The 21736-nt window shown below is 65.0% G+C and overlaps 4 protein-coding genes across 7 annotated transcripts in view; 3 read left to right on the top strand and 1 right to left on the bottom strand.

Annotated features, from left to right (window-relative positions):
* Positions 1-884: 884 nt before the first annotated feature.
* On the top strand, positions 885-2806 carry LOC309877835 (uncharacterized protein C2orf81 homolog; the record flags this gene model as incomplete). The annotated part of the gene is made up of 3 exons (XM_082759598.1): positions 885-1109; positions 1274-1483; positions 1928-2806. 3 exons carry the CDS (start codon positions 885-887, stop codon positions 2804-2806), a joined length of 1314 nt encoding a protein of 437 aa, XP_082615724.1.
* A 5587-nt stretch (positions 2807-8393) lies between these two features.
* On the top strand, positions 8394-10903 carry LOC309877251 (retinol dehydrogenase 12-like). Its single transcript, XM_082758483.1, has 6 exons — positions 8394-8556; positions 9462-9701; positions 9790-9879; positions 9948-10136; positions 10493-10599; positions 10707-10903. The coding sequence occupies exons 1-6, from the start codon at positions 8400-8402 to the stop codon at positions 10899-10901; spliced, it is 978 nt and encodes a 325-aa protein (XP_082614609.1). The 5' UTR covers positions 8394-8399; the 3' UTR covers positions 10902-10903.
* Positions 10904-11181: 278 nt separating this feature from the next.
* On the bottom strand, positions 11182-13798 carry LOC309877250 (uncharacterized protein; the record flags this gene model as incomplete). The annotated part of the gene is made up of 4 exons (XM_082758482.1): positions 13769-13798; positions 13104-13260; positions 12848-13014; positions 11182-12471 (listed from the first exon to the last, which is right to left on the bottom strand). Exons 2-4 carry the CDS (start codon positions 13252-13254, stop codon positions 11182-11184), a joined length of 1608 nt encoding a protein of 535 aa, XP_082614608.1. The 5' UTR covers positions 13255-13260; positions 13769-13798.
* A 207-nt stretch (positions 13799-14005) lies between these two features.
* Positions 14006-21736, top strand: part of DCTN1 (dynactin subunit 1) — a 59289-nt gene continuing 51558 nt past the window's right edge. For 3 of the 4 annotated variants that reach the window (XM_082759198.1, XM_082759199.1, XM_082759197.1), the window contains exons 1-2: positions 14006-14159; positions 16869-16998. The gene's annotated coding sequence lies outside the window, so the exon portion shown is untranslated. The remainder of the gene's footprint in view (positions 14160-16868; positions 16999-21736) is intronic. The other variant, XM_082759200.1, reaches the window with a different exon arrangement.

Here is a 21736-nt window from a genome sequence, read left to right as displayed (position 1 = left end):
GGCGCGGGATGGGGGAGGGGGGGGAACGTGGGGTGGGTGTGCGCTGGGGGGGGGGCGGGGTGGGATGGGGGCACCAGGAGGGGCGGGGAACTGGGGGGGGCTGGGGGCACTGGGAGGAACTGGGAGGCACTGGGATGTGCTGGGGGCACTGGGAGGAACTGGGAAGCACTGGGATGTGCTGGGGGCACTGGAAGGGGCTGAGGGCACTGGGATGTGCTGGGGGATACTGGGGAGTGCTAGGAGGCACTGGGATGCACTGGGGACACCAGGAGGAGCTAGGGGCACTGGGATGTACTGGGGGCACTGGGATAGACTGGGGGCACTGGGAGGAACTGGGAAGCACTGGGATGTGCTGGGGGCACTGGGAGAAGCTGGAACGCACTGGGATGTGCTGGGGGCACTGGGAGGAACTGGGAAGCACTGGGATGTGCTGGGGGCACTGGGATATGCGGGGGTATACTGGGAGGAGCTGAGGGCACTGGGTAGTGCTGTGGACGCTGGAGAGTGCTGGGAGGCACTGGGAGGAACTGGGAGGCACTGGGATAGACTGGGGCACCGGGATGTGCTGGGGGCACCAGGAGGGGCTGGGGGTCACCGGGATGTACTGGGGGCACTGGGATGTGCTGGGGGATACAGGGAGGAGCTGGATGGCACTGGGGAGTGCTGGGGATACTGGAATGCACTGGAGGCACCGGGAGGAGCTAGGGGCACTGGGATGTGCTGGGGGCACTGGGATGTGCTGGGGGCACTGGGGAGCGTGGTGGGTGCGGGGGTGCCAGCCCAGGGGGTGCCGGGCGGCAGCGGGGAGCCCCCAGCCCTGCCGGGCTCCTCCTGGGCGCCGCGGGCAGCACGGCCACAATGCCGGCGGTGTGTCGGTGCAGAGCATGGCCTCCCGCGAGCGTGCGGCCGCCTCCAGGCTGCGCGGGGACAAGTCCCGGCCCTCCACGGCCGCTGCCGTCCCCACGGACATCGTCCCGGGGCGCCTGAGCGAGGCGCAGTGGCTGGCGCTGCTGGCGGCTGAGGAAGGGGACGGGGACGTGGGGGACGCCCTGGAGGAGCTGCTGGGCCGCGTGATGGAGGAGTGCTTCCACGTCTACCTGGCTCGGCAGGTGGGCAGCCCCGCACCGCCTGCGGGACGCCGCGGCCACCGTCCCCGTGGGCCCCTCGCCCGGTGGCCGCAGGGCTGGGGGCTGCCAGGCGTCCCCGTGCGAGCCCCGCTCCCGGCTGCCCTTTGCCACCGCACCGGGCACCGAGGTGGGTCCTGTGCTCGCAGCGCGTGCCCTTCACCGTGAGCCAGGCGAGGGACGCCGTGCTGCAGGTGGCCGAGTGGCGCTTCCAGGCGCGGGACGAGGGGGACGCGGAGCTGGAAGGTGGCGCCTGGCAGGAGGACGAGGAGCCCGAACCCTGCGCCATCGACGCCTGGGCTCAGGGCTCGGTTCCCGTCCTGCAGGAGCACCCGTCCCCGCGCCCGGGGGACAGAGAGGTGACAGCCCCCCGACCCCTCCTGCGCCCCGCACACCCTGGGTTTTCCTTCCTCCTGTGTGTGGGGTCTGGGGGGGAGCTCGGCTGGCTGGGGCTGAGCCCGGGGGTCCTCACAGCCATGGCCACATCGGGGTGAGGGGCAGGAGGGGTCTGGGTGCTTGCTGCAGCTGCTCAGGGCATCGTTTGGGAGTTGGAACAGTTCCCATCCCCGCATCCTCTGTGTGATGCCACAGGGCTGTGGGGGTGACGAGGGACCAGTGCCTGCAGCAGCCCTGGTGCAGCCCTCGCAGCCAGCCCAGGCTGAGCACACCCCCCCTGACCCACCCCAAAGTGCCCCCAGCTTTGCCCTTCCTGGGCAGGTGCCGCACGTGGGGGCCGTGGCTGGGGCTGTGCTGCTGTGCAGGGGGGGTGCCCTGCCCCAGCGCTGCCCCTGTGTCCTGGCCAGGTCTCCAGCACCGACACCGTCCTGTCCGAGGCCGAGTGCACCTCCTCGGCACCCCGCAGCGTGCCAGCACCTTCCCACACGCCTCTGCCGCAGGACGGGGCGCTCACCGCTCCCCAGCCACCCAGGGGAAGATCCAGCAGCTCCCGCAGCCCAGCGCCACGACCAGCTCCACAACCAGCCCCAGTCCGCCCTGCCGCAGCACGGCCCCGCCGCCAGCCCCAGCACCAGCCCCAGCCCTCGCCTGGCCTCAAGAGCCCGGAGCCCCTGGCACAGAGGGAGGCTGGCAGCTCGGCAGAGGTCAGCGTGGACGGGCTGCTGCCGCCTCTCTACTGCAGACCCCTGGTGAAGATCCAGACGGGGAGGCCCCTGCGCAGCAAGGCGAGGGCGTGTGGTAAGCCCGGCACCACACTGGGAACCTCCCAGCTGGCCCCCACCAGGCGCTGGATCCGGCCCCAGGTGGAGGTGCTGGACCCGGGCGAGGAGGCCAAGTGGCAGCCGTGTCCCCCGGCCGCCCGCCGGCACAGCCGGAAGCCTCGGAGCCCCTCCGTGCGGCGCAAGGGGCCGGGCAGCTCGCTGCCCCCCCTGGGGCTGGCAGCTGCGGGGGGGGCACAGCTCCTGCCACCCGCCCCGGGGGCCCGGCAGCCCAGCAGCCCCCAGCCCCCAGAGCTGGGCTCCTTGCTGGGTGCCGTCCGGCTGGCCCCCGGCGTCACCATCAGGCGTGGAGAAGGCGAGAGGCATGGGCTCTGCCTCCCTGCACACCACGAGGAGGAGGAGGAAGAGGAGATGGGGGAGGCCAGGCGGGACCTGAGGCCCCTGCGCCCCGCTGTGCCCTTCCCCACCGTTGCTGTGAGCCAGGTCACCGGCTATGGCCCGCATTGAATGCAGCACCCGTCCGACACCTCCCAGGCTGTGGGTCAGTGTTTGGTGTGCGGGGACCTCTCTGCTTGGGGCCAGCACCTTTCCCATCCTGGCATGTCCTGCACAGAGCCGTGGGCACTGCGGGTGCCGACCCCCTGCTCCCCTCTGTAGGCTCTGTGTGACCCGGGGCTGCTGCTGGCAGCCACCTCCTAACCCAGTGCCTCCAACGCCGCTCCCTCCCCTCCTCTCCTGGGCATTTCCCAGCAGCTGCCGGGTCTGGCACCGGGGGCTCCCGGTGTCCTGATGCACCGTGTGTGCCCTCACCCCGGGCACGAGGCACTGCCTTGTGCCAGGCTGGGTGCCCGCACCCCTGCTGCTCCCCGGCCTCGTGCACCGGGCAGCCCCGGGCTGGGAGGGCAGAGCTGTGGGCACAGCCCTCGGCATCGGAGGAGACCCATGGGGCACGGGCTGGGGAACGAGCTCCAACAGCTCCCTGCCTGCTGCCAGCCCCGTGCCCACCAGCCCCGTGCCCACCAGCCCCCTCGCCCTGCCTGAGCTCAGGTGCTGCGCCGCATGCTGGGGGTGCGGGCTCGTCCTGTGGGCTGAGTGCCACCGATGGATGCAGCACGTGGTGAGGTTGGGCTCTTCACAAGCTCTGGGAAACAAAGCAAATAAACTCGAGGTGCTCCCGTAGCACCTGGGAAGCAGCACTCGGCAGCAATCATTTATCACGCCAGCATGCTGCTTTTCAGCTCGGCTGGGGGACCGAGCCACCACAGGGCTGGCTCTGACAGCTCTCTGGCTGCACAAGTGCCCCAGTTTTGCTAAAAAGAACCATTTCTGGGCTGTGGCAGTCTGCTGATACTCAGGGGTGGCTCAGCTGGGGACGGGGATCGGCACCGGGGAAATGCCCGGCGTGGCCAGGGAGCAGCGGCAGAGCTGGGCCGGTGATGCTCATCCAGCACCAGATGCTTCAAGTTGCCTGTGCCCGGGGGAGCTGGAAGCGTTCCCCAGGGAGTACCGCCGGTGCTGCTGCCGGTGGAACGACCAGAAGGGGATGGCCAGGAGCGTGCCAAGGAGAAGAGCGGTGCCGGTGTCCCCAAACTGCTGGGCGCATTGGGAATAGCTTCCCTCAAAAAGTGCATCTGGTGCACCGCAATAAAGTATACCTTCTAATGAAGTATACCTACCAATAAAGTGTACCTATTAATAAAGTGTACCTACTTTACAACCCTGTGGTTGAGTCTTTTCTGCGCGTCAGTTTGGCAAGCCAGGCAGGAGGGCTCTGTTCGGCTGAGGGATCGACTGTGGAGCAGACCTCCTAGGTGCGCCCTGAACCTTTTTTCTCTCAGAGGAGCTCCTCTCCCAGCTGCTCACTGCGGGGATAGAGGAAGATCCTGTGGCTGCGGACAAAGGGTATGCCTTAATAAAGGTATAAATATAAAGCCAATTGGCCGGGGAGGTCGATAAGCTGCATAGAGACGTCTAGCGCGTGACATGAACCCCGAGGGCGTCCTGGGAGGTGGCCGGTAGAGCGGCCAAACGGGGTTGGGGTAGAAGCCGTTGTACCCTGGTTCCAGGAACCACAAGGAACCTCCTAAAAGATTGTGGAAGAGACAGGAGGAGGGTAAGAGAGCTTTAATGGTAACTGGCACAGTGTTTGCAGCTGCTGGGGGAATCATTCTAATTGGAATAATGATTGTATGTTGTCTTTGTAAATGCCCGGGCATTTGTTGTTAAAGTATTTTTTTAAACATCTGTAAAGATATGTGAATATAGTGTCATATAGGAACTGCCATTGGGGTGTATGCCAAAGGGAACTACATTTGCTCTGGCGTATTATCGGTCCTTCAGGCTCAGCTGTCCTTGGTGCAATCGTCTACAGGCAGTTGATTTACGGTGGCCTGATTCTGTTTGCAAATATTGTGGATTTTGGAGGGAATTGGGATAAACCAGTAAGCAGCTCCTGACAGGATGGTGGAACGTTAACTGCTATAGATTAGAATGGGACAAGGTCAAAGCAAAGAAATCTCACAGAAAAGCCCCTTAGGACATATATGTACACATTGGAGGGATATAGTGGAGCAAGGGGGGACAGATAGTAAAAGAACTCTTATCAAATACTGTAATCAGTGGTGGCCACTTTATAAATCAGAGGATGGAGAGCAGTGGCCCCTAAATGGAGCTATTAATTATAACACTATATTACAGCTGATGTTGTTACTGAGAAGAGAAAGTAAATGGGATGAGGCTGCATCTGCAGACATGGTTTTCACTCTCCGAAATCACGCGGGGTGGCAGAGGGACTGTGGAACTGTGCCTCCACAGGACCCCGCGGTGTTAGCCCTCGAGGGAGGAAACAATAAGGGACTTAAAGGCAAATTGAGGCGGTGCTGTTCAGCGTGCAGCATCGGGCAGAGGTGTACTGAGATAAGTAAAATTCATCAGGGACCAGAACAAGACCTGATAGATGTATTTAAGCCTCCCCACGACAAGAACAGGGTGATGACTCAGATGAGACTGTGACTCCTCCTGTATCCTCCCGTGCCAGGAACAAGTCTATTTTACAGGCACCACTCCGAGAGGCAGTAGGACCTGACGGTGGAACAATGCTGATCAGGGAACCTTTCTCTACCACGGATTTAGAGGCTTGGAAGAGGGTTGCCAAAGAGTACCGGAATGATCCGATAGGGTAACTAAACATTCCCAGTTTATTATGAGACAATATAACCCTGACTGGAATGATATTCAGCTGTTATTGGAGTATATGACGGAAACAGAGAAAGAGCTGATTCTGAAAACTGCAGCAGATTTGGCTGAGGAACATTATAAGGCTGCAGGAGGGGATGTTAAGGGTACCTCCCCCTTCAAGATCCCAAATGGGACCCAAATAGGTCGGTCCATATGGACAGGTTCCAGGCCTATCAGGGGTGGATTTCAAAAGGAATGGAGGGGGCCATTCCCAAGACCCTAAACTTGTCAGCTCTGTGTGCAATTAAGCAAGGACCCTCCGAGTCACCATCTGAGTTCCTGGATCTCCTGAGGGATGTAACGCGCCGTAACACACCGCTGGATCCCGGGCCGGAGGTAGGAATGCAACAGCTATTGTTGTATACAACAGCCAGTATCTTTGTTTTTGGGACAGTCAACAGGAGAGATCAGGCGCAAGCTCCAGAAGCTGCACACCACAGAGAGCAGGAATTTGGAAGTGCTATTGGATGAAGCGTGGAGGGTGTTTAGTAATAGGGCGGATTGTGAGCAAGGGCAGAAGAGAATAGTGGCAGTTGTCAAGGGAGAAAGGAAACCCAGGGGCCACCTCGGATGGGAAAGGATCAATGTGTGCTGTGCAAAAGGTTTGGGCACTGGAAGGGTGAATGTCCGGAGAGACAGGAACGTAAAGGGGTAGGGAGAGAGAAGCAGAGGAGAGTGGTGGCTCATGTGAAAGGAGATTGACAGGGACCTGGGGAATCTACCCTAGCAGATCCTCCACTGGTTGTAATGAACCAAGGGAAGGAACAGAAAGAAATCCTTTGGTAGAAAGGCCCATGGGATACCATAGTTTTATTAGATGGTTAATTCCTAGCGTAGGAGTGAGCGATTTGGAAAAGGCAATAGTAAATATTTCAGCCGAATTAGAACGGGTAGAGAATTCTACCACAGATGCGATAAAAGCACTACAGGTAGAAATCTCGTCCCTCAGTAAGGTGGTTTTTACAAAATTGAATGGCATTAGATTTATTAGCAGAGAAGGAAGGGGGAGTGTGCACTGTAATAAATCAGAGTTGCTGTAGGTGTATTGATCAATTCCAAAGAGTAGGAACCGATTTAGGGTACTAAGTAAAGTACTTAGTACTTTAAGTACTAGGTAAAAGAATTTACTTAATTTGGAAGAAAGGGGGGGAATTGAGATGGGGAAGATGCTAAAACTTTTCTGAATTAGTATTTAGCTACATATATGTTAAAATATCCTAATTATCAGGGATGTGAACCTAAAAATATCCTAATTATAGGGATGTGGATGAGAACCTTATGACAAGCAGAGGTAAAAAGAAGATACGGCTCAAGGCCAAAGGATGAGGGAAGAACGAACAACTTATTAGGGAAGAATGAACAACTTGTTGGCAGGACACAAGGCTGTACTGGGTCTGGCTGGGATGTTACCGTTCCCTGCAGCAGTGCACGCAGCGCTGCACCTTGCAGCTGGCACGAGAACAGCAGTGGGATCACACCAGGGTTGGGTCTGCTGCGGAGCAGTGCTGGCACAGCATCGGGGCTCCCTGACCCTCCTAGGGGGTGGGCAAAAAAGTGAGAAAAGGAACATCCCCAGGGCAGCTGACCTAAAGCAACCAAAGGGATATTCCACACCAAATGATGTCACGCTCAGCGATAAAAGGTGGGAACAGGAAGAAGAGGGGAGGGGTGGGCGCTCCTTGGGAAAACGTCGGTCCTCTTCCGAACACCGGCTCCGTGCGCTGAGGCCCTGCTTCAAGGATGTGGTCAATCATGGCTCATTTGTGGGAAGTAGAGAGTAATTTCTTTCCTCTGCGCTTCCATGTAGCCTTTAGTTGTTTTGTTTGTTGTTATTTTTTCTTTTTTTCCTTTCCCCCTCCCTTTCCCCCTTTCCCTTGTTTTTCCCGTTAGTTAAATTGTTTAGTTAATAATAATATTTCCTTAATAATAACAATTATTATTATTTTTTCCCTTTAATTAAATTATCCTTATCTCAACCTGTGAGTTGTTCTTTACTTTACTTCTTCCCCTCCTCATCTAAGGAGAGGGAGTGAGAGAGCGGGTGTGGTGTTTAGCTGCCTAGCATGGTAAAACCACCACAAAGGCAAAGATAAGTAAAAAAGGCCTAAATACTGTCCAACAAAAGGTAAAATCCTGAAAGGTAAAAAGTTTAACCTCCTCTTCCTCGCTGCCTTCATCCTGAAAGACCCCTGCCCACGACCACCAGGCTGCATTGGGCAGGCGCAACCAGGAAGAGCTAAGGGCAGGGAGTAGGGAAATGAGTACTTGGAAGAGGTCTGCCTTTTCGGGGAAATTAAGAAATATGTATTAGAGTCATGTAATATGTAAGAGTATTCATGTATACAGTTGTGAGAGATGACCGGGCAGGTGCGCACTTTTTGAGGGAAGCTATTCCCAGTGCGCCCGGTGCAGCGCAATGCAGTGTCCCCACCTGAGACCCTGTGTTTGTGGAGTCTTTTCCACGCGTTGGGGGAGCCCCTCCAGCACGGCCCCAGCACACCCTGGCTGCTGGCTGAGCCTGTCCCTGCCTGGTGGGACGGGGACCTCGGCGCTGTCCCGACCCAGCCAGCCCTCATGGCACAGCTGCCCCCGGGGCTCCCAGAGGGGCTCCCAGAGACGTGGGCGAGCAGCCCCGGGAGCTGTGCAGGGCACAGCGTGCCCAGCCTGGCCTCCTGCCCCTTCTGCCTCTCCCTGGAGGGAGCCCCAGGTCCCTGCTGGCTGTCCTGGCTTGGGAGGCAGGGGGCACCACGGCGTGTGCCAGGGCTGCGGGGCTGAACGAAGGTCCTCAGCTGGACTCTGTCCCCCGTGCAGATCTCGGTGCCCCGGACACACTCCTTCCCTGAGCCAGCCCCTGTCCCCAGCCATGGAGCTGCCGAGCGCCTGCAGCCACCCGGGCTGGGCCGTGCTGGCGCTGGTCCTGGGGCTGCTGCTCTGGGCCAGGAGGAGACAAGGCTGGGACCCACGCAAGTGCCCCACCGACCTGACGGGCAAGACGGTCATTGTCACCGGAGCCAACAGCGGTGAGATGGTGCTGGGGGCGTGGGGAGCTGCAGAGCCTGGGGTGTGGGGACGCAGGACATCAGGATGCCACGCGGGGGCTGGGGAGATGCAGGACAGGGGCACAGGGCTGTGGGACCCCGCATGGCCACGGGGCTTGGCTGCCACAGGACCCCCCTCTCCAGCTGCCGGCCTTGCTCTGGAGGCACAAATGGCCCCAGGAGAGGCTGGCAGCCGGTCCCCAGGGTGTGCAGGTTGTGCCCCCTGTGCCTCCGTGCCCTGCCCCATGCTCACCACCGGCCACGTGCTTGGGGACCTGCTGCCCGCCGGCATCCTCTGCCCAGGAGCTGCTCTCCCTCGCCAGGCTCTGGGAAGCCCCTGAGCCTGGACTCTGTCCCCGCTGGGTTAATGACTGACACCCAAGGCCATCCCGGTGCCGCCTGTCCCAGCGGGCCCCCACGCTGCCAGCCGCCCCCGGCACTGCCTCGCCTCGAAGCTGCTCCCACCCGGCCCCCTCTGCATGGCACGGGGCTGCCACAGGGCCACGCGTGGGCTTGGTGACCACGTCTGTGCTGCGTGCTCCAGGCGAGTCCTGACCGAGCTGCAGCGATCTGCCACCCCTGGCTCCTTCCTGCCCCATCCTGCCCCATCCCCATCCCCATCCCCATCCCCATCCCCATCCCCATCCCCATCCCTCTCAGCCCCCCTGCACTGCACTGCCTGTGCCCCGGGGCTGCCGGCCCCATTTCGGCCCCGCAGTGATGCCTCCTGCTCTGGGGCTGTGGTGCCCATGGTTCGGCACCGGGCTCCTGGCAGTGCCCGAGCTGCCTGGTACGGGCCCCGGGGGCGGTGGGCATGGACCCTGGGGGCTCTTCTTGCCACAGGGCTCGGGTGGGGACCAGCCCCATGCCCGCTCCGTGTCCTGCAGGGATCGGCAAGTGCGTGGCCCTGGAGCTGGCCCGCAGGAACGCCCGCACCATCCTGGCGTGCCGGAGCCGGGAGCGGGGCCAGGCGGCGGTGGAGGAGATCCGCGCGGCCACGGGCAACCCCGCGGTGCTGCTGCGCCTGCTGGACACCAGCTCGCTGGCCTCCGTGCGTGCCTTTGCCCAGGCCGTCCTGCGGGAGGAGACGCGGCTGGACGTGCTGGTGAACAACGCCGGCCTCACCGGTACGCACCGGGGCCCTGCTCCCCGTCCTGCCCATGGGGGTGATGCCTGCCCGGCCGGCACCCCCACGGCTCCCCACACCTCCTGCAGGGCTGCCCTTGAGCATCACGGCGGAGGGGCTGGAGCAGACCTTCACCACCAACTACCTGGGCCCCTTCCTGCTCACCAACCTGCTGCTGGGTGAGTGCGGGGGCTGCCGGGGCTGGGGGTGGCTGGGGGCCGCCCCGCTCACCCCCTGCACCCCGCAGACCTGCTGAAGGCCTCGGCACCCGCCCGCATCGTCAACGTCTCGTCCTTCCGCCACGCCGTGGGCACCGCCGACGTCCGCTACCTCACCGGGCAGGCACAGCCCGGCGGCTACGACCCCATCTACAACAGCAGCAAGCTGATGAACGTCCTGTTCACGGCCGAGCTGGCCCAGCGCCTGCAGGGCACAGGTGGGTGCCGTGCCGTGCTGTGCCCTGCTTGGTCTCAGGCTCCCTGGGGTGGCTGCACCACAGGGCCACCCGCCCGTCCCCACTGCACCGTGCTGCTGTGCTGAGACCCAGGAGCTGCACAGGGGGCTGAAGGGGCTCAGCCCTCTCAGAAACACCCCGGGACCCCCGCATGCCCCGTGGGTGGGAGAGCTGGGCTCAGGGACAGGGCTGTTCTTTCTGCCCCTGGGGGGTGCAGGGGCCCGGCCCCTCTTTCCCAGGGCCATCCCACCACCTCTGCCCGCGCTCCAGTCCCTGCTTGGGCACGGTGCCGGCTGCCCGGTGCCTGCGGAGCGGGTGCTGATGGTGCCGCCGGGCAGGGGTGACCACCAACAGCGTGAACCCCGGCGTGGTGAGCACTGGAATCATGCGGCGCTTCAGCTGGCCGCTGCGCACCCTCTTCTTCCTCATCCGCCCCTTCATCAAGGTGAGCGCAGGCACCGGGGGGCTGAGCGGGAGCTGCCCCACGGCTGGGGGGTGCCGGGCTGGACAGGGGCAGCAGGGCCCCCTCCTCACCCGTCCCTCCCCCGGCAGTCGGCGGAGCAGGGCGCCGTCAGCACCCTGTACTGCGCCATCTCGGAGGAGGTCTCAGGCATCACGGGCAAGTACTTTGACAGCGACTGCAGGCTTGTGCTCCCCTCTGCAGCCGCCCGCGATGCCGGCCTGGCTTGCAAGCTCTGGGAGGAGTCGGAGCGGCTGACGGGGCTGCCAGCAGGCCCCCAGCACTGAACTGGTGCTGCTGGGGGGGCCCTGGGCTGCCGAGCCGCCTGGCATCCCCCGAGCTGCAGCCAGCACCGGGGTGCGGGGCGCTTCCCCAGCTCCTGCGGTGCCACCACCACAACGCACGGCTGAGCCCCCCCAGCCCCTTCCCCAGCGGGGTACGGGGAGCGCAGCTGCGCTGGGACGGGGCAGAGGCGTCATCAGCGGCCACGGGCAGTCGCAGCGCTCGCAGTGCAACTCCTTTATTAAAGACCTCTGTACGGCCAGACCCGCTCTCCGGGCTGGGCGCCTACTCCCAGGTGATGTCCAGGTCCAGCCGCTGCTTGCGCACCGCCTGCAGGAAGCCGTCGTAGTCCCGGCGGTAGATGTCGCGGCAGTGGGACAGGTCCAGGCGGCACAGGCGGCCGTCGGAGGCCAGCAGCAGCTGCACAGTCTGGCTGGACACCTGGCTCCCGACCAGCGAGAGCTCCCGCAGCTCCAGCAGGGGCGGCCCCGGGGCCGCCAGCACCGTTTCGAACACCGAGTCCAGTGATAAGGGGATGCTGAGCAGGGAGAGGCTCTGCAGGCGCGGCGAGTGGCACAGCAGCGAGGCCAGCGTGGCACGCAGCACCAGCCCGTGCGGGACTGGCAAAGGGCTGGCACTGCTGTCCAGGGACAGGGAGAAGCGCTGCAGCCGGGGGAAGGCGTGGGGCAGCAGGTCGGTGTCCCAGCGGGACGGCTCCTCGTCGGGGGGCTCCTCCTCGGGGCGGGCGCCCGGCGGGGCCTGCAGCTCGGTGCTGAAGGCCTGCAGGTTGGGGCAGCTGCAGAGCAGGGCGCCCAGCGACAGCTCGTCCTCGTAGCAGAAGCCGTGCAGGGCGAGGCTCTGCAGCTGCGGGCCCAGGCTGCGTGCCAGGGGCAGCACCTCGCCCAGCGCCCGGCCCCGCGGCCCCGCGCAGGACAGGCTGAGCCACGCCAGGCGGCCCCAGCGCAGCGCGTCCCAGCCGGCCGCCGCGCCGTCCCCCAGCCACACGCTGGCCTCCTCAGCCTCGGGGCACAGGGCGCAGGCGGTAGCGAGGACGGGCTCCTCCACCTCCTCCAGGCGCCGCAGCGGCAGGGTGAGCCGGGAGCCGTTCTGCCGCCGCGCCAGCAGCTCCTGCAGCGAGGGGAAGCCGTCGGCGTCCCCCCCGCCGCCCAGCTGCTGCGCGTGCAGGAGGCAGAGCGCGTCCGGCACGGCGCCGTGCGCCAGGACCTCCAGGCGCGGCAGGGCCAGCAGCAGGAAGGCCAGCGCCGCCACCATGCCGCCGTCCCCTGCCGGCTCGAGGCCGCGGGCCAGGAGGACGCGGAGCACGGGGCAGCAGAGGGCTCGCTCCAGCGGGTCGTAGGCCAGGTGCCGCAGGGCACGGGGCGACACCTTCTTGCAGTGGGACACGTCCAGCTCCCGCAGGCGCCGGCAGCAGGAGCCCACGGCCGAGAGCACCTGGACGTTGGCCTGAGTCTCCGCCAGCCCCAGGCGGCTCAGCAGCGGCAGCTCCTCCACCAGGTCCACCAGCACGTCCGCCGACAGCCGGCTGCAGCCGTGCAGGTCCAGGGCGCTCAGGCTCTGTCGCCGACAGATGAAGCCTCCTCAGCAGGACACGGGGCTCGGGGGGACCCCACACCCTGCTCCCTATTACCGGGCAGCCACCCCGGTTGCCTCACGGGGGCTGTGGCGTCCAGCCCATGTCCCCAGCGGGGCGGGTGGTCTCGCACCCAGCCTCAGCCAGGGCAGCATCAGCCCCACAGCATCGGCTGCGGGAGATCTGGGGCAGGGAGGCCAGGCAGGGCCAGGACAGAGAGACCCAGAGCCCCTCGCACCCAGACTCCAGCAGGGGACCGGGGCACCCTGGCTGCCAGCCCCTGTGCTGAGCCCCAGCCCCCAGCCCCACGGGTCAGCCCCGGCCCCTCGATGGGTGATCACCCCCGGCCCCGCCGCTCACCTTGCAGCGCACGGTGACGAGCTGGCCGATGGCGTTGCTGACGAGGCTGGGGCAGGGGCGCAGGCTCAGCTCCTGGAGGTGCGGCACCAGCAGCAGGTGGAGCGCGGCTCGCGTCAGGCGCCGGCTCTCGCCCAGCAGCCGGATGAGGTCCTGCACCAGGCTGCCGGCTGCGGGGGGACATCGAGGGGGGGGGTCAGGGAGCGGGACCCCGGCCCCGCTCGCCCTCCCTCCCCCCTCGCCCCCCACCTCGGCTCACCCAGGTCGTTGAAGGGCCCCATGACGAATCGGAACTGGTACTCGTCCAGGTAGTTGTCGCTGTAGTCCTTCACCCACACGCTCTGCATGTGCTGCGCCAGGCTCTGCAGGCAGAGGCTGCCCAGCGCCGGCACCGGCTTCCTCCGGGGCATCTGGTGCTGGGGGGGGGGGGAGCGGGCGGTCAGGGGCTGCCCCCGGGCACCAGGGCTCGGGGGGGGCCGGAGCTGATTTTGGGTGGGTTTCAGCTATTTCCGCGGGGCTGTTTGAGGAAGCTGCTGCCCGGGACAAACCCCACCGCGAGCAGGAGCCCCGGCGGCGCTGGGACAGGCGGAGACCCCGAGCGGCGACCCAGGGGTGCCCCGGGCTCCCCGCCGCCCCCTGCCCGTGCTGCTCGCCCCCGGTGCCCGTCCCGCCGGCCGTTAACGGCTGCTGCCGGGCTGGCACCGAGCGGGACCCGGGGGCTGGCACCGGGCACAGCCCAGCACCGGGCACCGGGCACCGGGCGGGTGCGGCTGGGCCGGGCCGGGGCCGCCCCCCGGGGCCGAGCGGCCCCGCTCCTGCCACCGGGACCGGGACCGGGACCGGGCCGGGCCGCGGGGGGGGCTCAGCCCGGGGTCGGGGGGAGGCGGGGGACCGGCCTGGGCCGCCCCCACCCCCGGCACTTACCGGCGGCGCTCCCGGTCCCGTCCCCTCCGTTCCCGGTCCCGTCCCGTCCCGTCCCGCTTCCGGCTCCCTCCCGGCCCCGCCCCCCGGCCGCGCCCTGCCCCGCCCGGCCCGGCCCTGCCCGGTGCCCCCCTCCCCCGCCCCCGCCACGGCGCCCGGCCGGCTTCACCCCGCGCACCGCGCCTGCGCGCGGCCTCAGGCCCCTTCCGCCCTTCCCTCCCCGCCGGGCTGCCCCGCTCCACGCCTGCCGGCCCGCTGCGCTGCCGGCCTCAGGCCCTGCGGAGCGGCGTGGCGCCGGGCAGCCCCGGGGGGGGGCCTCGCGGGGGCCTGGCGGCCGGGCGGAGCCGGCGGCGGCCGAGGGCGGGCGCGGGGCGCGGCGCGGCGGCGGCGGCAGGTACCGGGCGGGGGGAGGGGCGGCCCCGGGACCCCCGGGCGGGCGGGGGCGGGGGGAGGAGCCCCGGGGAGGAGCCCCCCAGCCCCCCCCAGCCCCCCCGGGCGGGGTCCGGGCCGTGCCGGGCCCTCCGCCGGCGGCAGGGGGCGGCGGGGCCGGGCCGGGCCTTGGGAGGCGGCGCGGCCGCTATGGGCACCCCCCGGGACCCCCCGGAGCCCCCCGTACCTGGGGCGCTGCGCGGGCCGTGTTCCCCCGGGAGCCCTCCGCCGGGCCCGGGCCCTCGGGGCCCTCCCTGGGCCGGTCCCGGGGGCGAGCACCGCGCGGGTTCCGTGTCCCGGAGCCTCCGCCCGGGCGAACAGTGCGGCCTCGGCCGGGGCCTGGTCCCGGTCCCGTCCTGGTCACGTCCTGGTCCCGGTCCCGTCCCTTCTCCTCCTCGGTTCCCGGGCGGGGCGGTGGCTCCCTGCGGCGGTAAAGGGGGAACCGGCCGGGGAGCAGCGAGCTGGGATACCCGGTTATGCGGTTATCTGGTTATCCCGGTTATTCGGTTATCCCGGTTATCCGGTTGTTTAGTTATCCGGTTATCTGGTTATTCAGTTATCCGGTTATCCCGGTTCTCCGGTTCTCTCTGCGTCGTTGCTGCTCGGAGCAGACCGGGGGCTCCGTTGGCTCCGGGGGGCAGGGGCCGTCCCGGGGCAGGGCCGAGCCGCTCCCCGCCGAGCCCCAAGGTCCCAGCAGGGCCGGCGGGAGCTGCATGGCCGCGGGGCCGGGCTCTGCTCCCGTTCCCGAGGAGCCCGCAGGGCCGGGTTTGGGCGCTTAAAAAATCCCAAACGGTCACAAAACGGCACGGGGAGAGCTGGGCAGGGTCATCCCGCCGGCGTAACGAGGGCCGAGGAGCGCGGTGCCGGGTCTGTGGCCGGGTGGCCCCGGGAGGCGCCGTGCCCAGGGCCAGGGCAGCGCCGCTCCGTGCGTGGGGTGCGGGAGCTGCCCTGGGCACGGGGCAGCTGCGGTTACACGGTGCTGGGAGAAACCGGGGCCGCTTGGTCAGGAGCTCCGCAGTGCAGCCAGGCAGAGAAGTTTGGGCATATCCTCATTTAGGGCTAATTGCTCCGAAAGGCTCATGAAGGCAGCTCTGTGGGTGCTGAAACGTGCCGGCAGCTGTCCCAGCATTTCGGCCAAAATGTCCCGGAGGGAGCAGGAGCGATACCCGGCTGCGGCAGCTCCCAGCCCCGCAGCAGGGAGGCAGAGCAGGGGCGGCTGCGGCAGCTCCTGGGGCGAGCAGAACCCCTGGGAGCTGCGGGCAGCGGGCGGCTGGCACTGACCTGCCCCTGCGAGCAGGGCGACGTGGTGGGGCTGCGGCATCCTGCGCTGCGCTGCGGTGCTGGCTGTGGTGCTGGAGGCTCGGCTTCAGCTGGGAGAAAGCCGCAGGGTCCGGGCTGTGTGGGATGCGGAGCGCTGTCAGCTTCCAGCTCCTCACCCGGCTTTGTTGCGGCGCTGCCGCTGGCTCGGGAAATGCTGCAGTTGTGCAGGGCGCAGGCTCGCCGCGCTCACCGCCCGCGGGGTCCTAGTGCCTGGGGCTGGATCTTGCTGCCACCGGGCTGGGCTATGGCACAGCATGGCACGGCACAGCTCTGTGCCAGGCAGCAGCTGCCTCCCCTGCTCTGGGGCTCTGCACACAGGCAGGGCTGGATTTTGCCCCAGCAGTGCCATGCGGCTCACCTGTGTCTGCCAGCTCATGTTGGGATGGGCAAAACGCCCCAAAACCCTGCTGGGTGGATGTGCTGTTGGCTGGCAGGCACGTGGCTGTGGTCTGCAGCAGGCTCAGGACCTCCCTGCACTGCAGGTGCCCAGGGATGGGGTGAACAATGTCCCCAAAGTCTGAGTTAGGGTGTGGGCTGCAGGGCCCTGGAAAGCACGGAGGGTTCACGGGGCAGTGCGATGGGCTCGCTGCTGGATGTCCTCGCAGATGAGGGCCCTGGTGAGGTGTTTACTGGCCCCGCAGACTTCCTCTGGTACTGGGCTTGCACCCACGGCTACTGGGGGAGGGAGGTGCGGCTGTGCTGGGCCAGGAGCTGGCACTGGGATGTGCTCTGGCTGTGTCAGTTTGGGGGCAGGAATCTGCCTCCCCCGTGCTGCTCACTGCTCGGCAGCGCTGGGTTTGTAGCTGAGAGCGGAGCAGGCAGTGGGCAGAGCGAGATCTCACATCCTCTGCGTGCCCACGGGAGGAGCAGAAGGAACCCAGGCGGCCTCTGGTTCGTTAGGGAGTCCTGAGCCCAGCAGGGTTGGTCTGGGTTTGTACTGACACGTGAAGATTGAAGCCTGACGTGCCATTTGTAGGATTTCTGTTCTGAGCAGAAGATTGCTGGCAGACTCAGACACTTAGGAGTCAGGAAGCTGTGCTGAAGCCGCTTTGTGTGTGTGTGTGTATAAATACAAACACAGCAAGATGCAGTTTCGCTCTTCCTAGATAAGTAGCGAGGAGTTTTCTGAAGGCTCGTGGGCTTCCTGCGGGGTTTGCCCAAGGCAGCTGTGCTCTTGGTGCTGCAGCTGCTCTGGGCTGGTTCCTGTCCCGATGTCAGTGGGGTAGGAACCACAGCGGGGGCAGCTCCCGGGGCTCGGGAAGGTCTGGCTGGGGGCGTCCTGCAGCGGGGCCTGGCCCCAGGGGATGAGGAGGGGGCAGCACGCAGGGTTGGTGACATTTCCACTCTTTTGCAGGCGAAGGAAGGTTGCCGTGGAGGACCCTGATGCGTGCATGATGCCCCATGTGCTAGTTCAGCCTCCCGTGCCAATCAACGCCTCCTGAGTCGGATCCACGAGCCAGCTCCCGGTCAGCTCTCACTCTGAGGTTTGTGTAACCGCCCCAAAACAAGGCTGTGACCCCACACCCTGCCCTGCTGCCCGGGCTGCTGGTGCCTGCCTGGCCTCGGTGCTGCGGGGCACCCCGTTCCCTGCTGCCAGCCCCCCGATGGGTGTGATGGGGCACACGGGCTGCCTGCTGGTGGTGCTGGTGAAGGATCCAGCGCTGGGCGTCTGCCGGGGTGAGGGCTGGGCCCGAGGCTCCCCCAGCACAGCAGGGAGCGGGTGGCAGGGGTGAGGGTGCCCCCTGAAATCGGGGGGCTGCGAGCCCCAGCCCCGATGGCGGGGCAGCCGTGCTGCTGGGGTTTCACTGCCTGCTCCTCGGGCATCCCTTGGCGTTTGGAAATGCCTCTGTTAGGTGACATGCCTGGGGTTTGTGGAACCAAGCTCGTGGAAGGAATTCACACGCTGGGGCATTCCAGAGCTTAAAGTGAGTCAGGAATTGGGGTGTGCCCCTGTGGGGCCGGGCTGCTGTACTCCTGACAGCTGTGGCAGCCTCCGGAAGCGCCGGGGGTGATCGGTTTTGGTTGTTTTGTTTGATGGAAAGGGCAGATCGTTCGAAAGTGCCCGTGTTTGAGTTTGGGGTGGGAGGGGAAGAGTTGTTGACTGGGACGTGGAACAGGCCCTGGGCTGCAGCAACCAGCAGGCAGCCGCCTCTCGGGGGTGTTCTTCTTTGCATTCCTTGCTTCAGCCTGACTCAGAGTGCTTTAATCACAGCAGTGATGTGTTTCCACGCGATGCAGTTTCGTTAACTAATAAAAGTGCTGCTGAACATCGGCTTCTTGCCTTCTGGTTGAGGTTTGGCTGTCCCTGACATTGAAGCAGTGAACGGGCAGGGCTGCGTGGTGCCCCAGGAGCCCCTCCTGCGCTGCCAGGCACAACGCCCAGCATGTGGGTACCTCAAACCCATTGCCAGAGGCCCGTGCTCTTTGTTTGTGCTTCGAGCCCGGGTGCAGGAGCCGTGCAGACCGAGCTGGTGTCCTGCAGCCTGGGCGCGCTCTGCCGGGAGCCACGTGGCCGTGCTGCCCCTGGGCTCCAGCTCGGGGTCGGTTGTGGGGTGGCTGGGCTCTGCCATCCCTCGGGCTCCCTTCCAGCAGCAGGTGCTCCAGGTGCTGTGCTCTCGTTCCTGACCTATTTCAGTAGCTGCGTGGGTTCCTTTATTTGTGGAGAGCCTCCCAGGGACCCTGGGGGAGCATCTCCTGGCAGCCACAGCCGCTTCCCGGCGTCCCAGCCCCCTCAGGGTCCTGCAGAAAACAGAGGCAGGTTCCAGCCGCGGTGCTGGGGTTGTGGGGGCAGCGTGCTTTGGGTGCTGAGCCGCCCGTGCTGGGGCAGGTAGCTCCAGTGTTCGCTGGTGTTTTGGTCTCACAGAATCGCAGAACGGTTTGGGTTGGAAGGGACCTGAGAGATCCTCCAATTCCACCCCCCTGCTGCAGGCTGAGAGCCTCCCACTGGGAGGTGTGATTTAGCTGCAAGTGACCCCAAATTGAGGCTTCTTCCCCTTTTTTATCAGTTATTTTGCAGCCTTTGTATGTGCTGGGGAAGCTTAACGTTGCTTTTGTCTTACTGTCCTTGGGGCTCGTCGTGGGCCTGTTTCACACAGCAGATGTTCCCAGCTTTGTGTGCGGGTGTTTGGCTTTGCAGCACAGCTACAGCTCGCCCCGAGGCAGACGGGAACAGTTCGGTGTCTGTGCCTCCTGGGAGCTGCTGGCACCTCCGGCTTCGTGGAGGGAACTTCGGGACAGGGGAGGGGGCATTGGCCGTGTGGCATTTGTGGCGTTCCCTGGAAAGGGAAGGAAAGCCCTGCTGGCCGTGTGGGAGGGGAGCCTTCCCGGGATCTGTGCTGCTGGCAGGGGCTGCGTGGTCTGAGGGGGAGCAGAGCGCCCCGCTGTTCCTGGGCTGAGCTTCCTAAAGTCCCCCTGAGGTTCTGCTGTCACTCCCCGCTTCTCATCCCTGTCCTCGTCCTCATCTCGCTGCTGTCACCCAGCACACACAGCACTGGCACCGTGTGGGGTTCGTGCCCTGCAGGGGTTTGTGCCCGGTGCCCCCGGTGCTGGCCGTGCTCCTCGTTCTGCTGCTGCTGCTTTGGCTCTGCCCCAGCCCCGGAGGCTCAGGGCTCCCAGGAGGAAAGAGAGCACCACAGCGCGTCCTCCAGCACAGCCTCACAGCTCCTGCAGGGTGCTGCTGGAGCCTCCCCGAGCTGGTTCCACCTCTGGTTAAAGGCACTCGCTGGAGTTCCTGTAAGGGAATAAACCTGCTGCGGTATTTATTAGGGGGGGTGCAGCAGGCAGCCTGGATGCATACAAAATCCTTGCAGAGGAACGAGGGAAGGCTGAGAGGAGGGCAGCTTTCCCCAGGGGATTTCTCTGACCCATGACTCTGTTCACACCTCAGGAGAACCCCAAAGATCCCCGGGGCTGCCAGCACTGACCCCACACCACCCGGTGTCACTGATCGCGGTGTGCGGGGTTTTGTGATCTGCCCCCAAAATGTCGGCTGGGTTTTGAGCAGCTGGAGAGCGTGACGTGAGCAGGATGAGGCGGCTGCACGGGAGCAGGCAGCACGTGGGAGCGCTCCTGGGTGTTGCTTTGCAGCCTCCCTCCCCCAGTAAGCAGAGCAGACAGGGCCATCCCAAACAGAGGGTGTTTGTGGGGTCCCTGGGGGCCTGACAGCCCCAACAACCCAACCCGCTCATAGGGCATGTGTTGGGCTGCCCTAGCACGGCCACACCATGCACGTGGGCTGGCCGAGCTGGTGCTGGTTTTGTTTTTCATCCTATTGTTGTGTTTGACCAACTTTGGTAGTGTTTCACTTGGGTTTTGAACAAACCATGCAGGTTTTGCATCTGATGCCCTTGATCTGTCCTGGAGCTGACAGAACAGAGGGGAATGGGAGGACAGTCTTGCTTTTTTGTAACTTTCTCAATAATTTTGGGGCTGGATTTCTGTATATACTTTAAAACAGCCCAGAGAAGAGGAAAAATGATGGAGACGGATGTTCACATTCTTGTAGAGACGTCAGGAAGCAATTGGCAGCTTTTATGTTCCCTTTCCTGCCAGCCTTCCACGGGAGCAGGGCTGGGGCTTGCTGAAAGCCTCGTGCCTGTCCGGTGGGCAGCGTGGCCTCAGCTTTGGAGGATGAGTACTGCTGGGTGCTGGGGTGCTGCCAACCCACCCCTGGAGCCCGGTGGGCGCTGCGGCAGCCCCCGGCCCCGGCACGCTGCCCTCACCGGGCCGAGTCCATCCCGTGGCTGATGTGGGCCCAGTGCCCAGCCCGGTGGCCGTGCCGCTCGCCCGATGGGGCCACGCAGGAGCCGAGGGAGCTGAGGAGCAGACGTTGGGCTGGCTCCTGGATCCGGGCTCTGCAGAGCCCCGTCCCCAGCCTGGTCGCTGCAGCCCCCGGGTGCTGAGCGGGCTTTAACCGCGCCGCTGGGAGCCGTTTGGGGGCACCCTGCCTGCCCCTCCCTCCGCCCCGCCAGGGCAGCAATTAGTGCTGCATCAGAAGGGGGGGGCTGATGACTTTAATTAGGCATCTGTCCTGATCAGGCCGACAGCAAGTATTGATCCGGGATGGCCCGGGATTAACCCTTTGGCTGCTGCAGCCCCACTGGGCGCTGGCCGGGACGTGGCTCGGGGCTGTCGCGCCCGCCACATCCCCAGGGCAGCATCAGAGGGCCTGGGGCGAGGGCAGCCGGGGCGAGGGTGGCAGCGGGAGCCTGGGGGGTGCGGGGCTGCCCCCGGTGCCTCCCGGTGCCCGCCGGGGCCTTCCCCGAGCATCCCCACACGGTGCCCACCCGCCGCAGCCGGGCAGCGTTAGGACCCAGCGCGCGGCGCGGTGACAGCCCCGGAGCGCAGTGGCGCAGTCTCGTCTCCATCAGCTGGGCTGGATTTCCGCATGGCCCCCATCCGAGCATCCTCCGCCCCAAAAGGGCCCTCTCCCCGCGCCCTGTGAGCCCGCAGCGCGGCGCCGGGGGGGGCGCGGGGACGATGAGATCAGCTGAAACGGGAAAAGCCTCCGCTGAGCCGCTGCGAGCCATGAACTGAGAGCGGTGCGGGAAATAATAAACCCTGCAAATAAAGAGAAAAGCCGGCGGCAGCATGGCCCAGAGCAAGAGACACACGTACGGCCGGGTAAGTTGGGGGGAGGGAAACTTATTTACCAACTCCTGGCTGTGCCGTGAGACATTGTTCTGTGCCGTGACGCCGTGATGCTGGCTGTTGCAGTGGAGCTGCGGCTGGTTTTGTGCTGGAATCGGGGCTGTGTTTCCCTTCATCCCCAGCAGTATCCGCTCAGCTGCGCGGTGGGTGGATGGATTTGTCTGAGCGATGGTGGTGGCTGCGTCCTTCTGATTTAAATGAGGCTTTCTGTGCTGGTAATTGTCGCGGATAATGCAGCGAGGCGTCAGCTGAGCCGCTGCTGCTGACAGAATCTTTCTGGGGCTTTTCAGCACAAAGATTCCGGTTTGTTTCCCTTTCCCCACCGTGGGCTTTTTCTCCCCGTCTGCTTATTTTCCAGGCTGCGTGGACTGACACCGGCCCTCCCAGTGTCAGAAATCATTTCCAGGTTTCCCCGTATTGCAGTGACCCCCGGGCTGGGGGTGGGCAGCACGACTCCAGCCGGGCAGCGGCCTCGCCGCGAGGCCTTGCTGCTGAGCTCCCCTTTGTCACCCTGTGCCACGTCCTGGTCCCCGCAGCCCCGTGCAGAGGGCCGAGGGATGCCGGTCACAGCAC

Source organism: Aythya marila (assembly GCF_965140915.1).
Source record: "Aythya marila genome assembly, chromosome: 4".
Lineage (NCBI taxonomy): Eukaryota > Metazoa > Chordata > Aves > Anseriformes > Anatidae > Aythya > Aythya marila.
Note: the sequence above shows the minus strand (reverse complement) of the source record. Positions and strands in the feature narration are given on the sequence as shown.

Coding starts and splice junctions, on each gene's coding strand:
- LOC309877251 (XM_082758483.1), top strand. CDS start 8,400: ATGGAGCTGCCGAGCGCCTGCAGCCACCCGGGCTGGGCCGTGCTGGCG. Junction 9,702..9,789: donor GAACAACGCCGGCCTCACCG/GTACGCACCGGG, acceptor CACCTCCTGCAG/GGCTGCCCTTGAGCATCACG. Junction 10,137..10,492: donor CCAGCGCCTGCAGGGCACAG/GTGGGTGCCGTG, acceptor GCCGCCGGGCAG/GGGTGACCACCAACAGCGTG.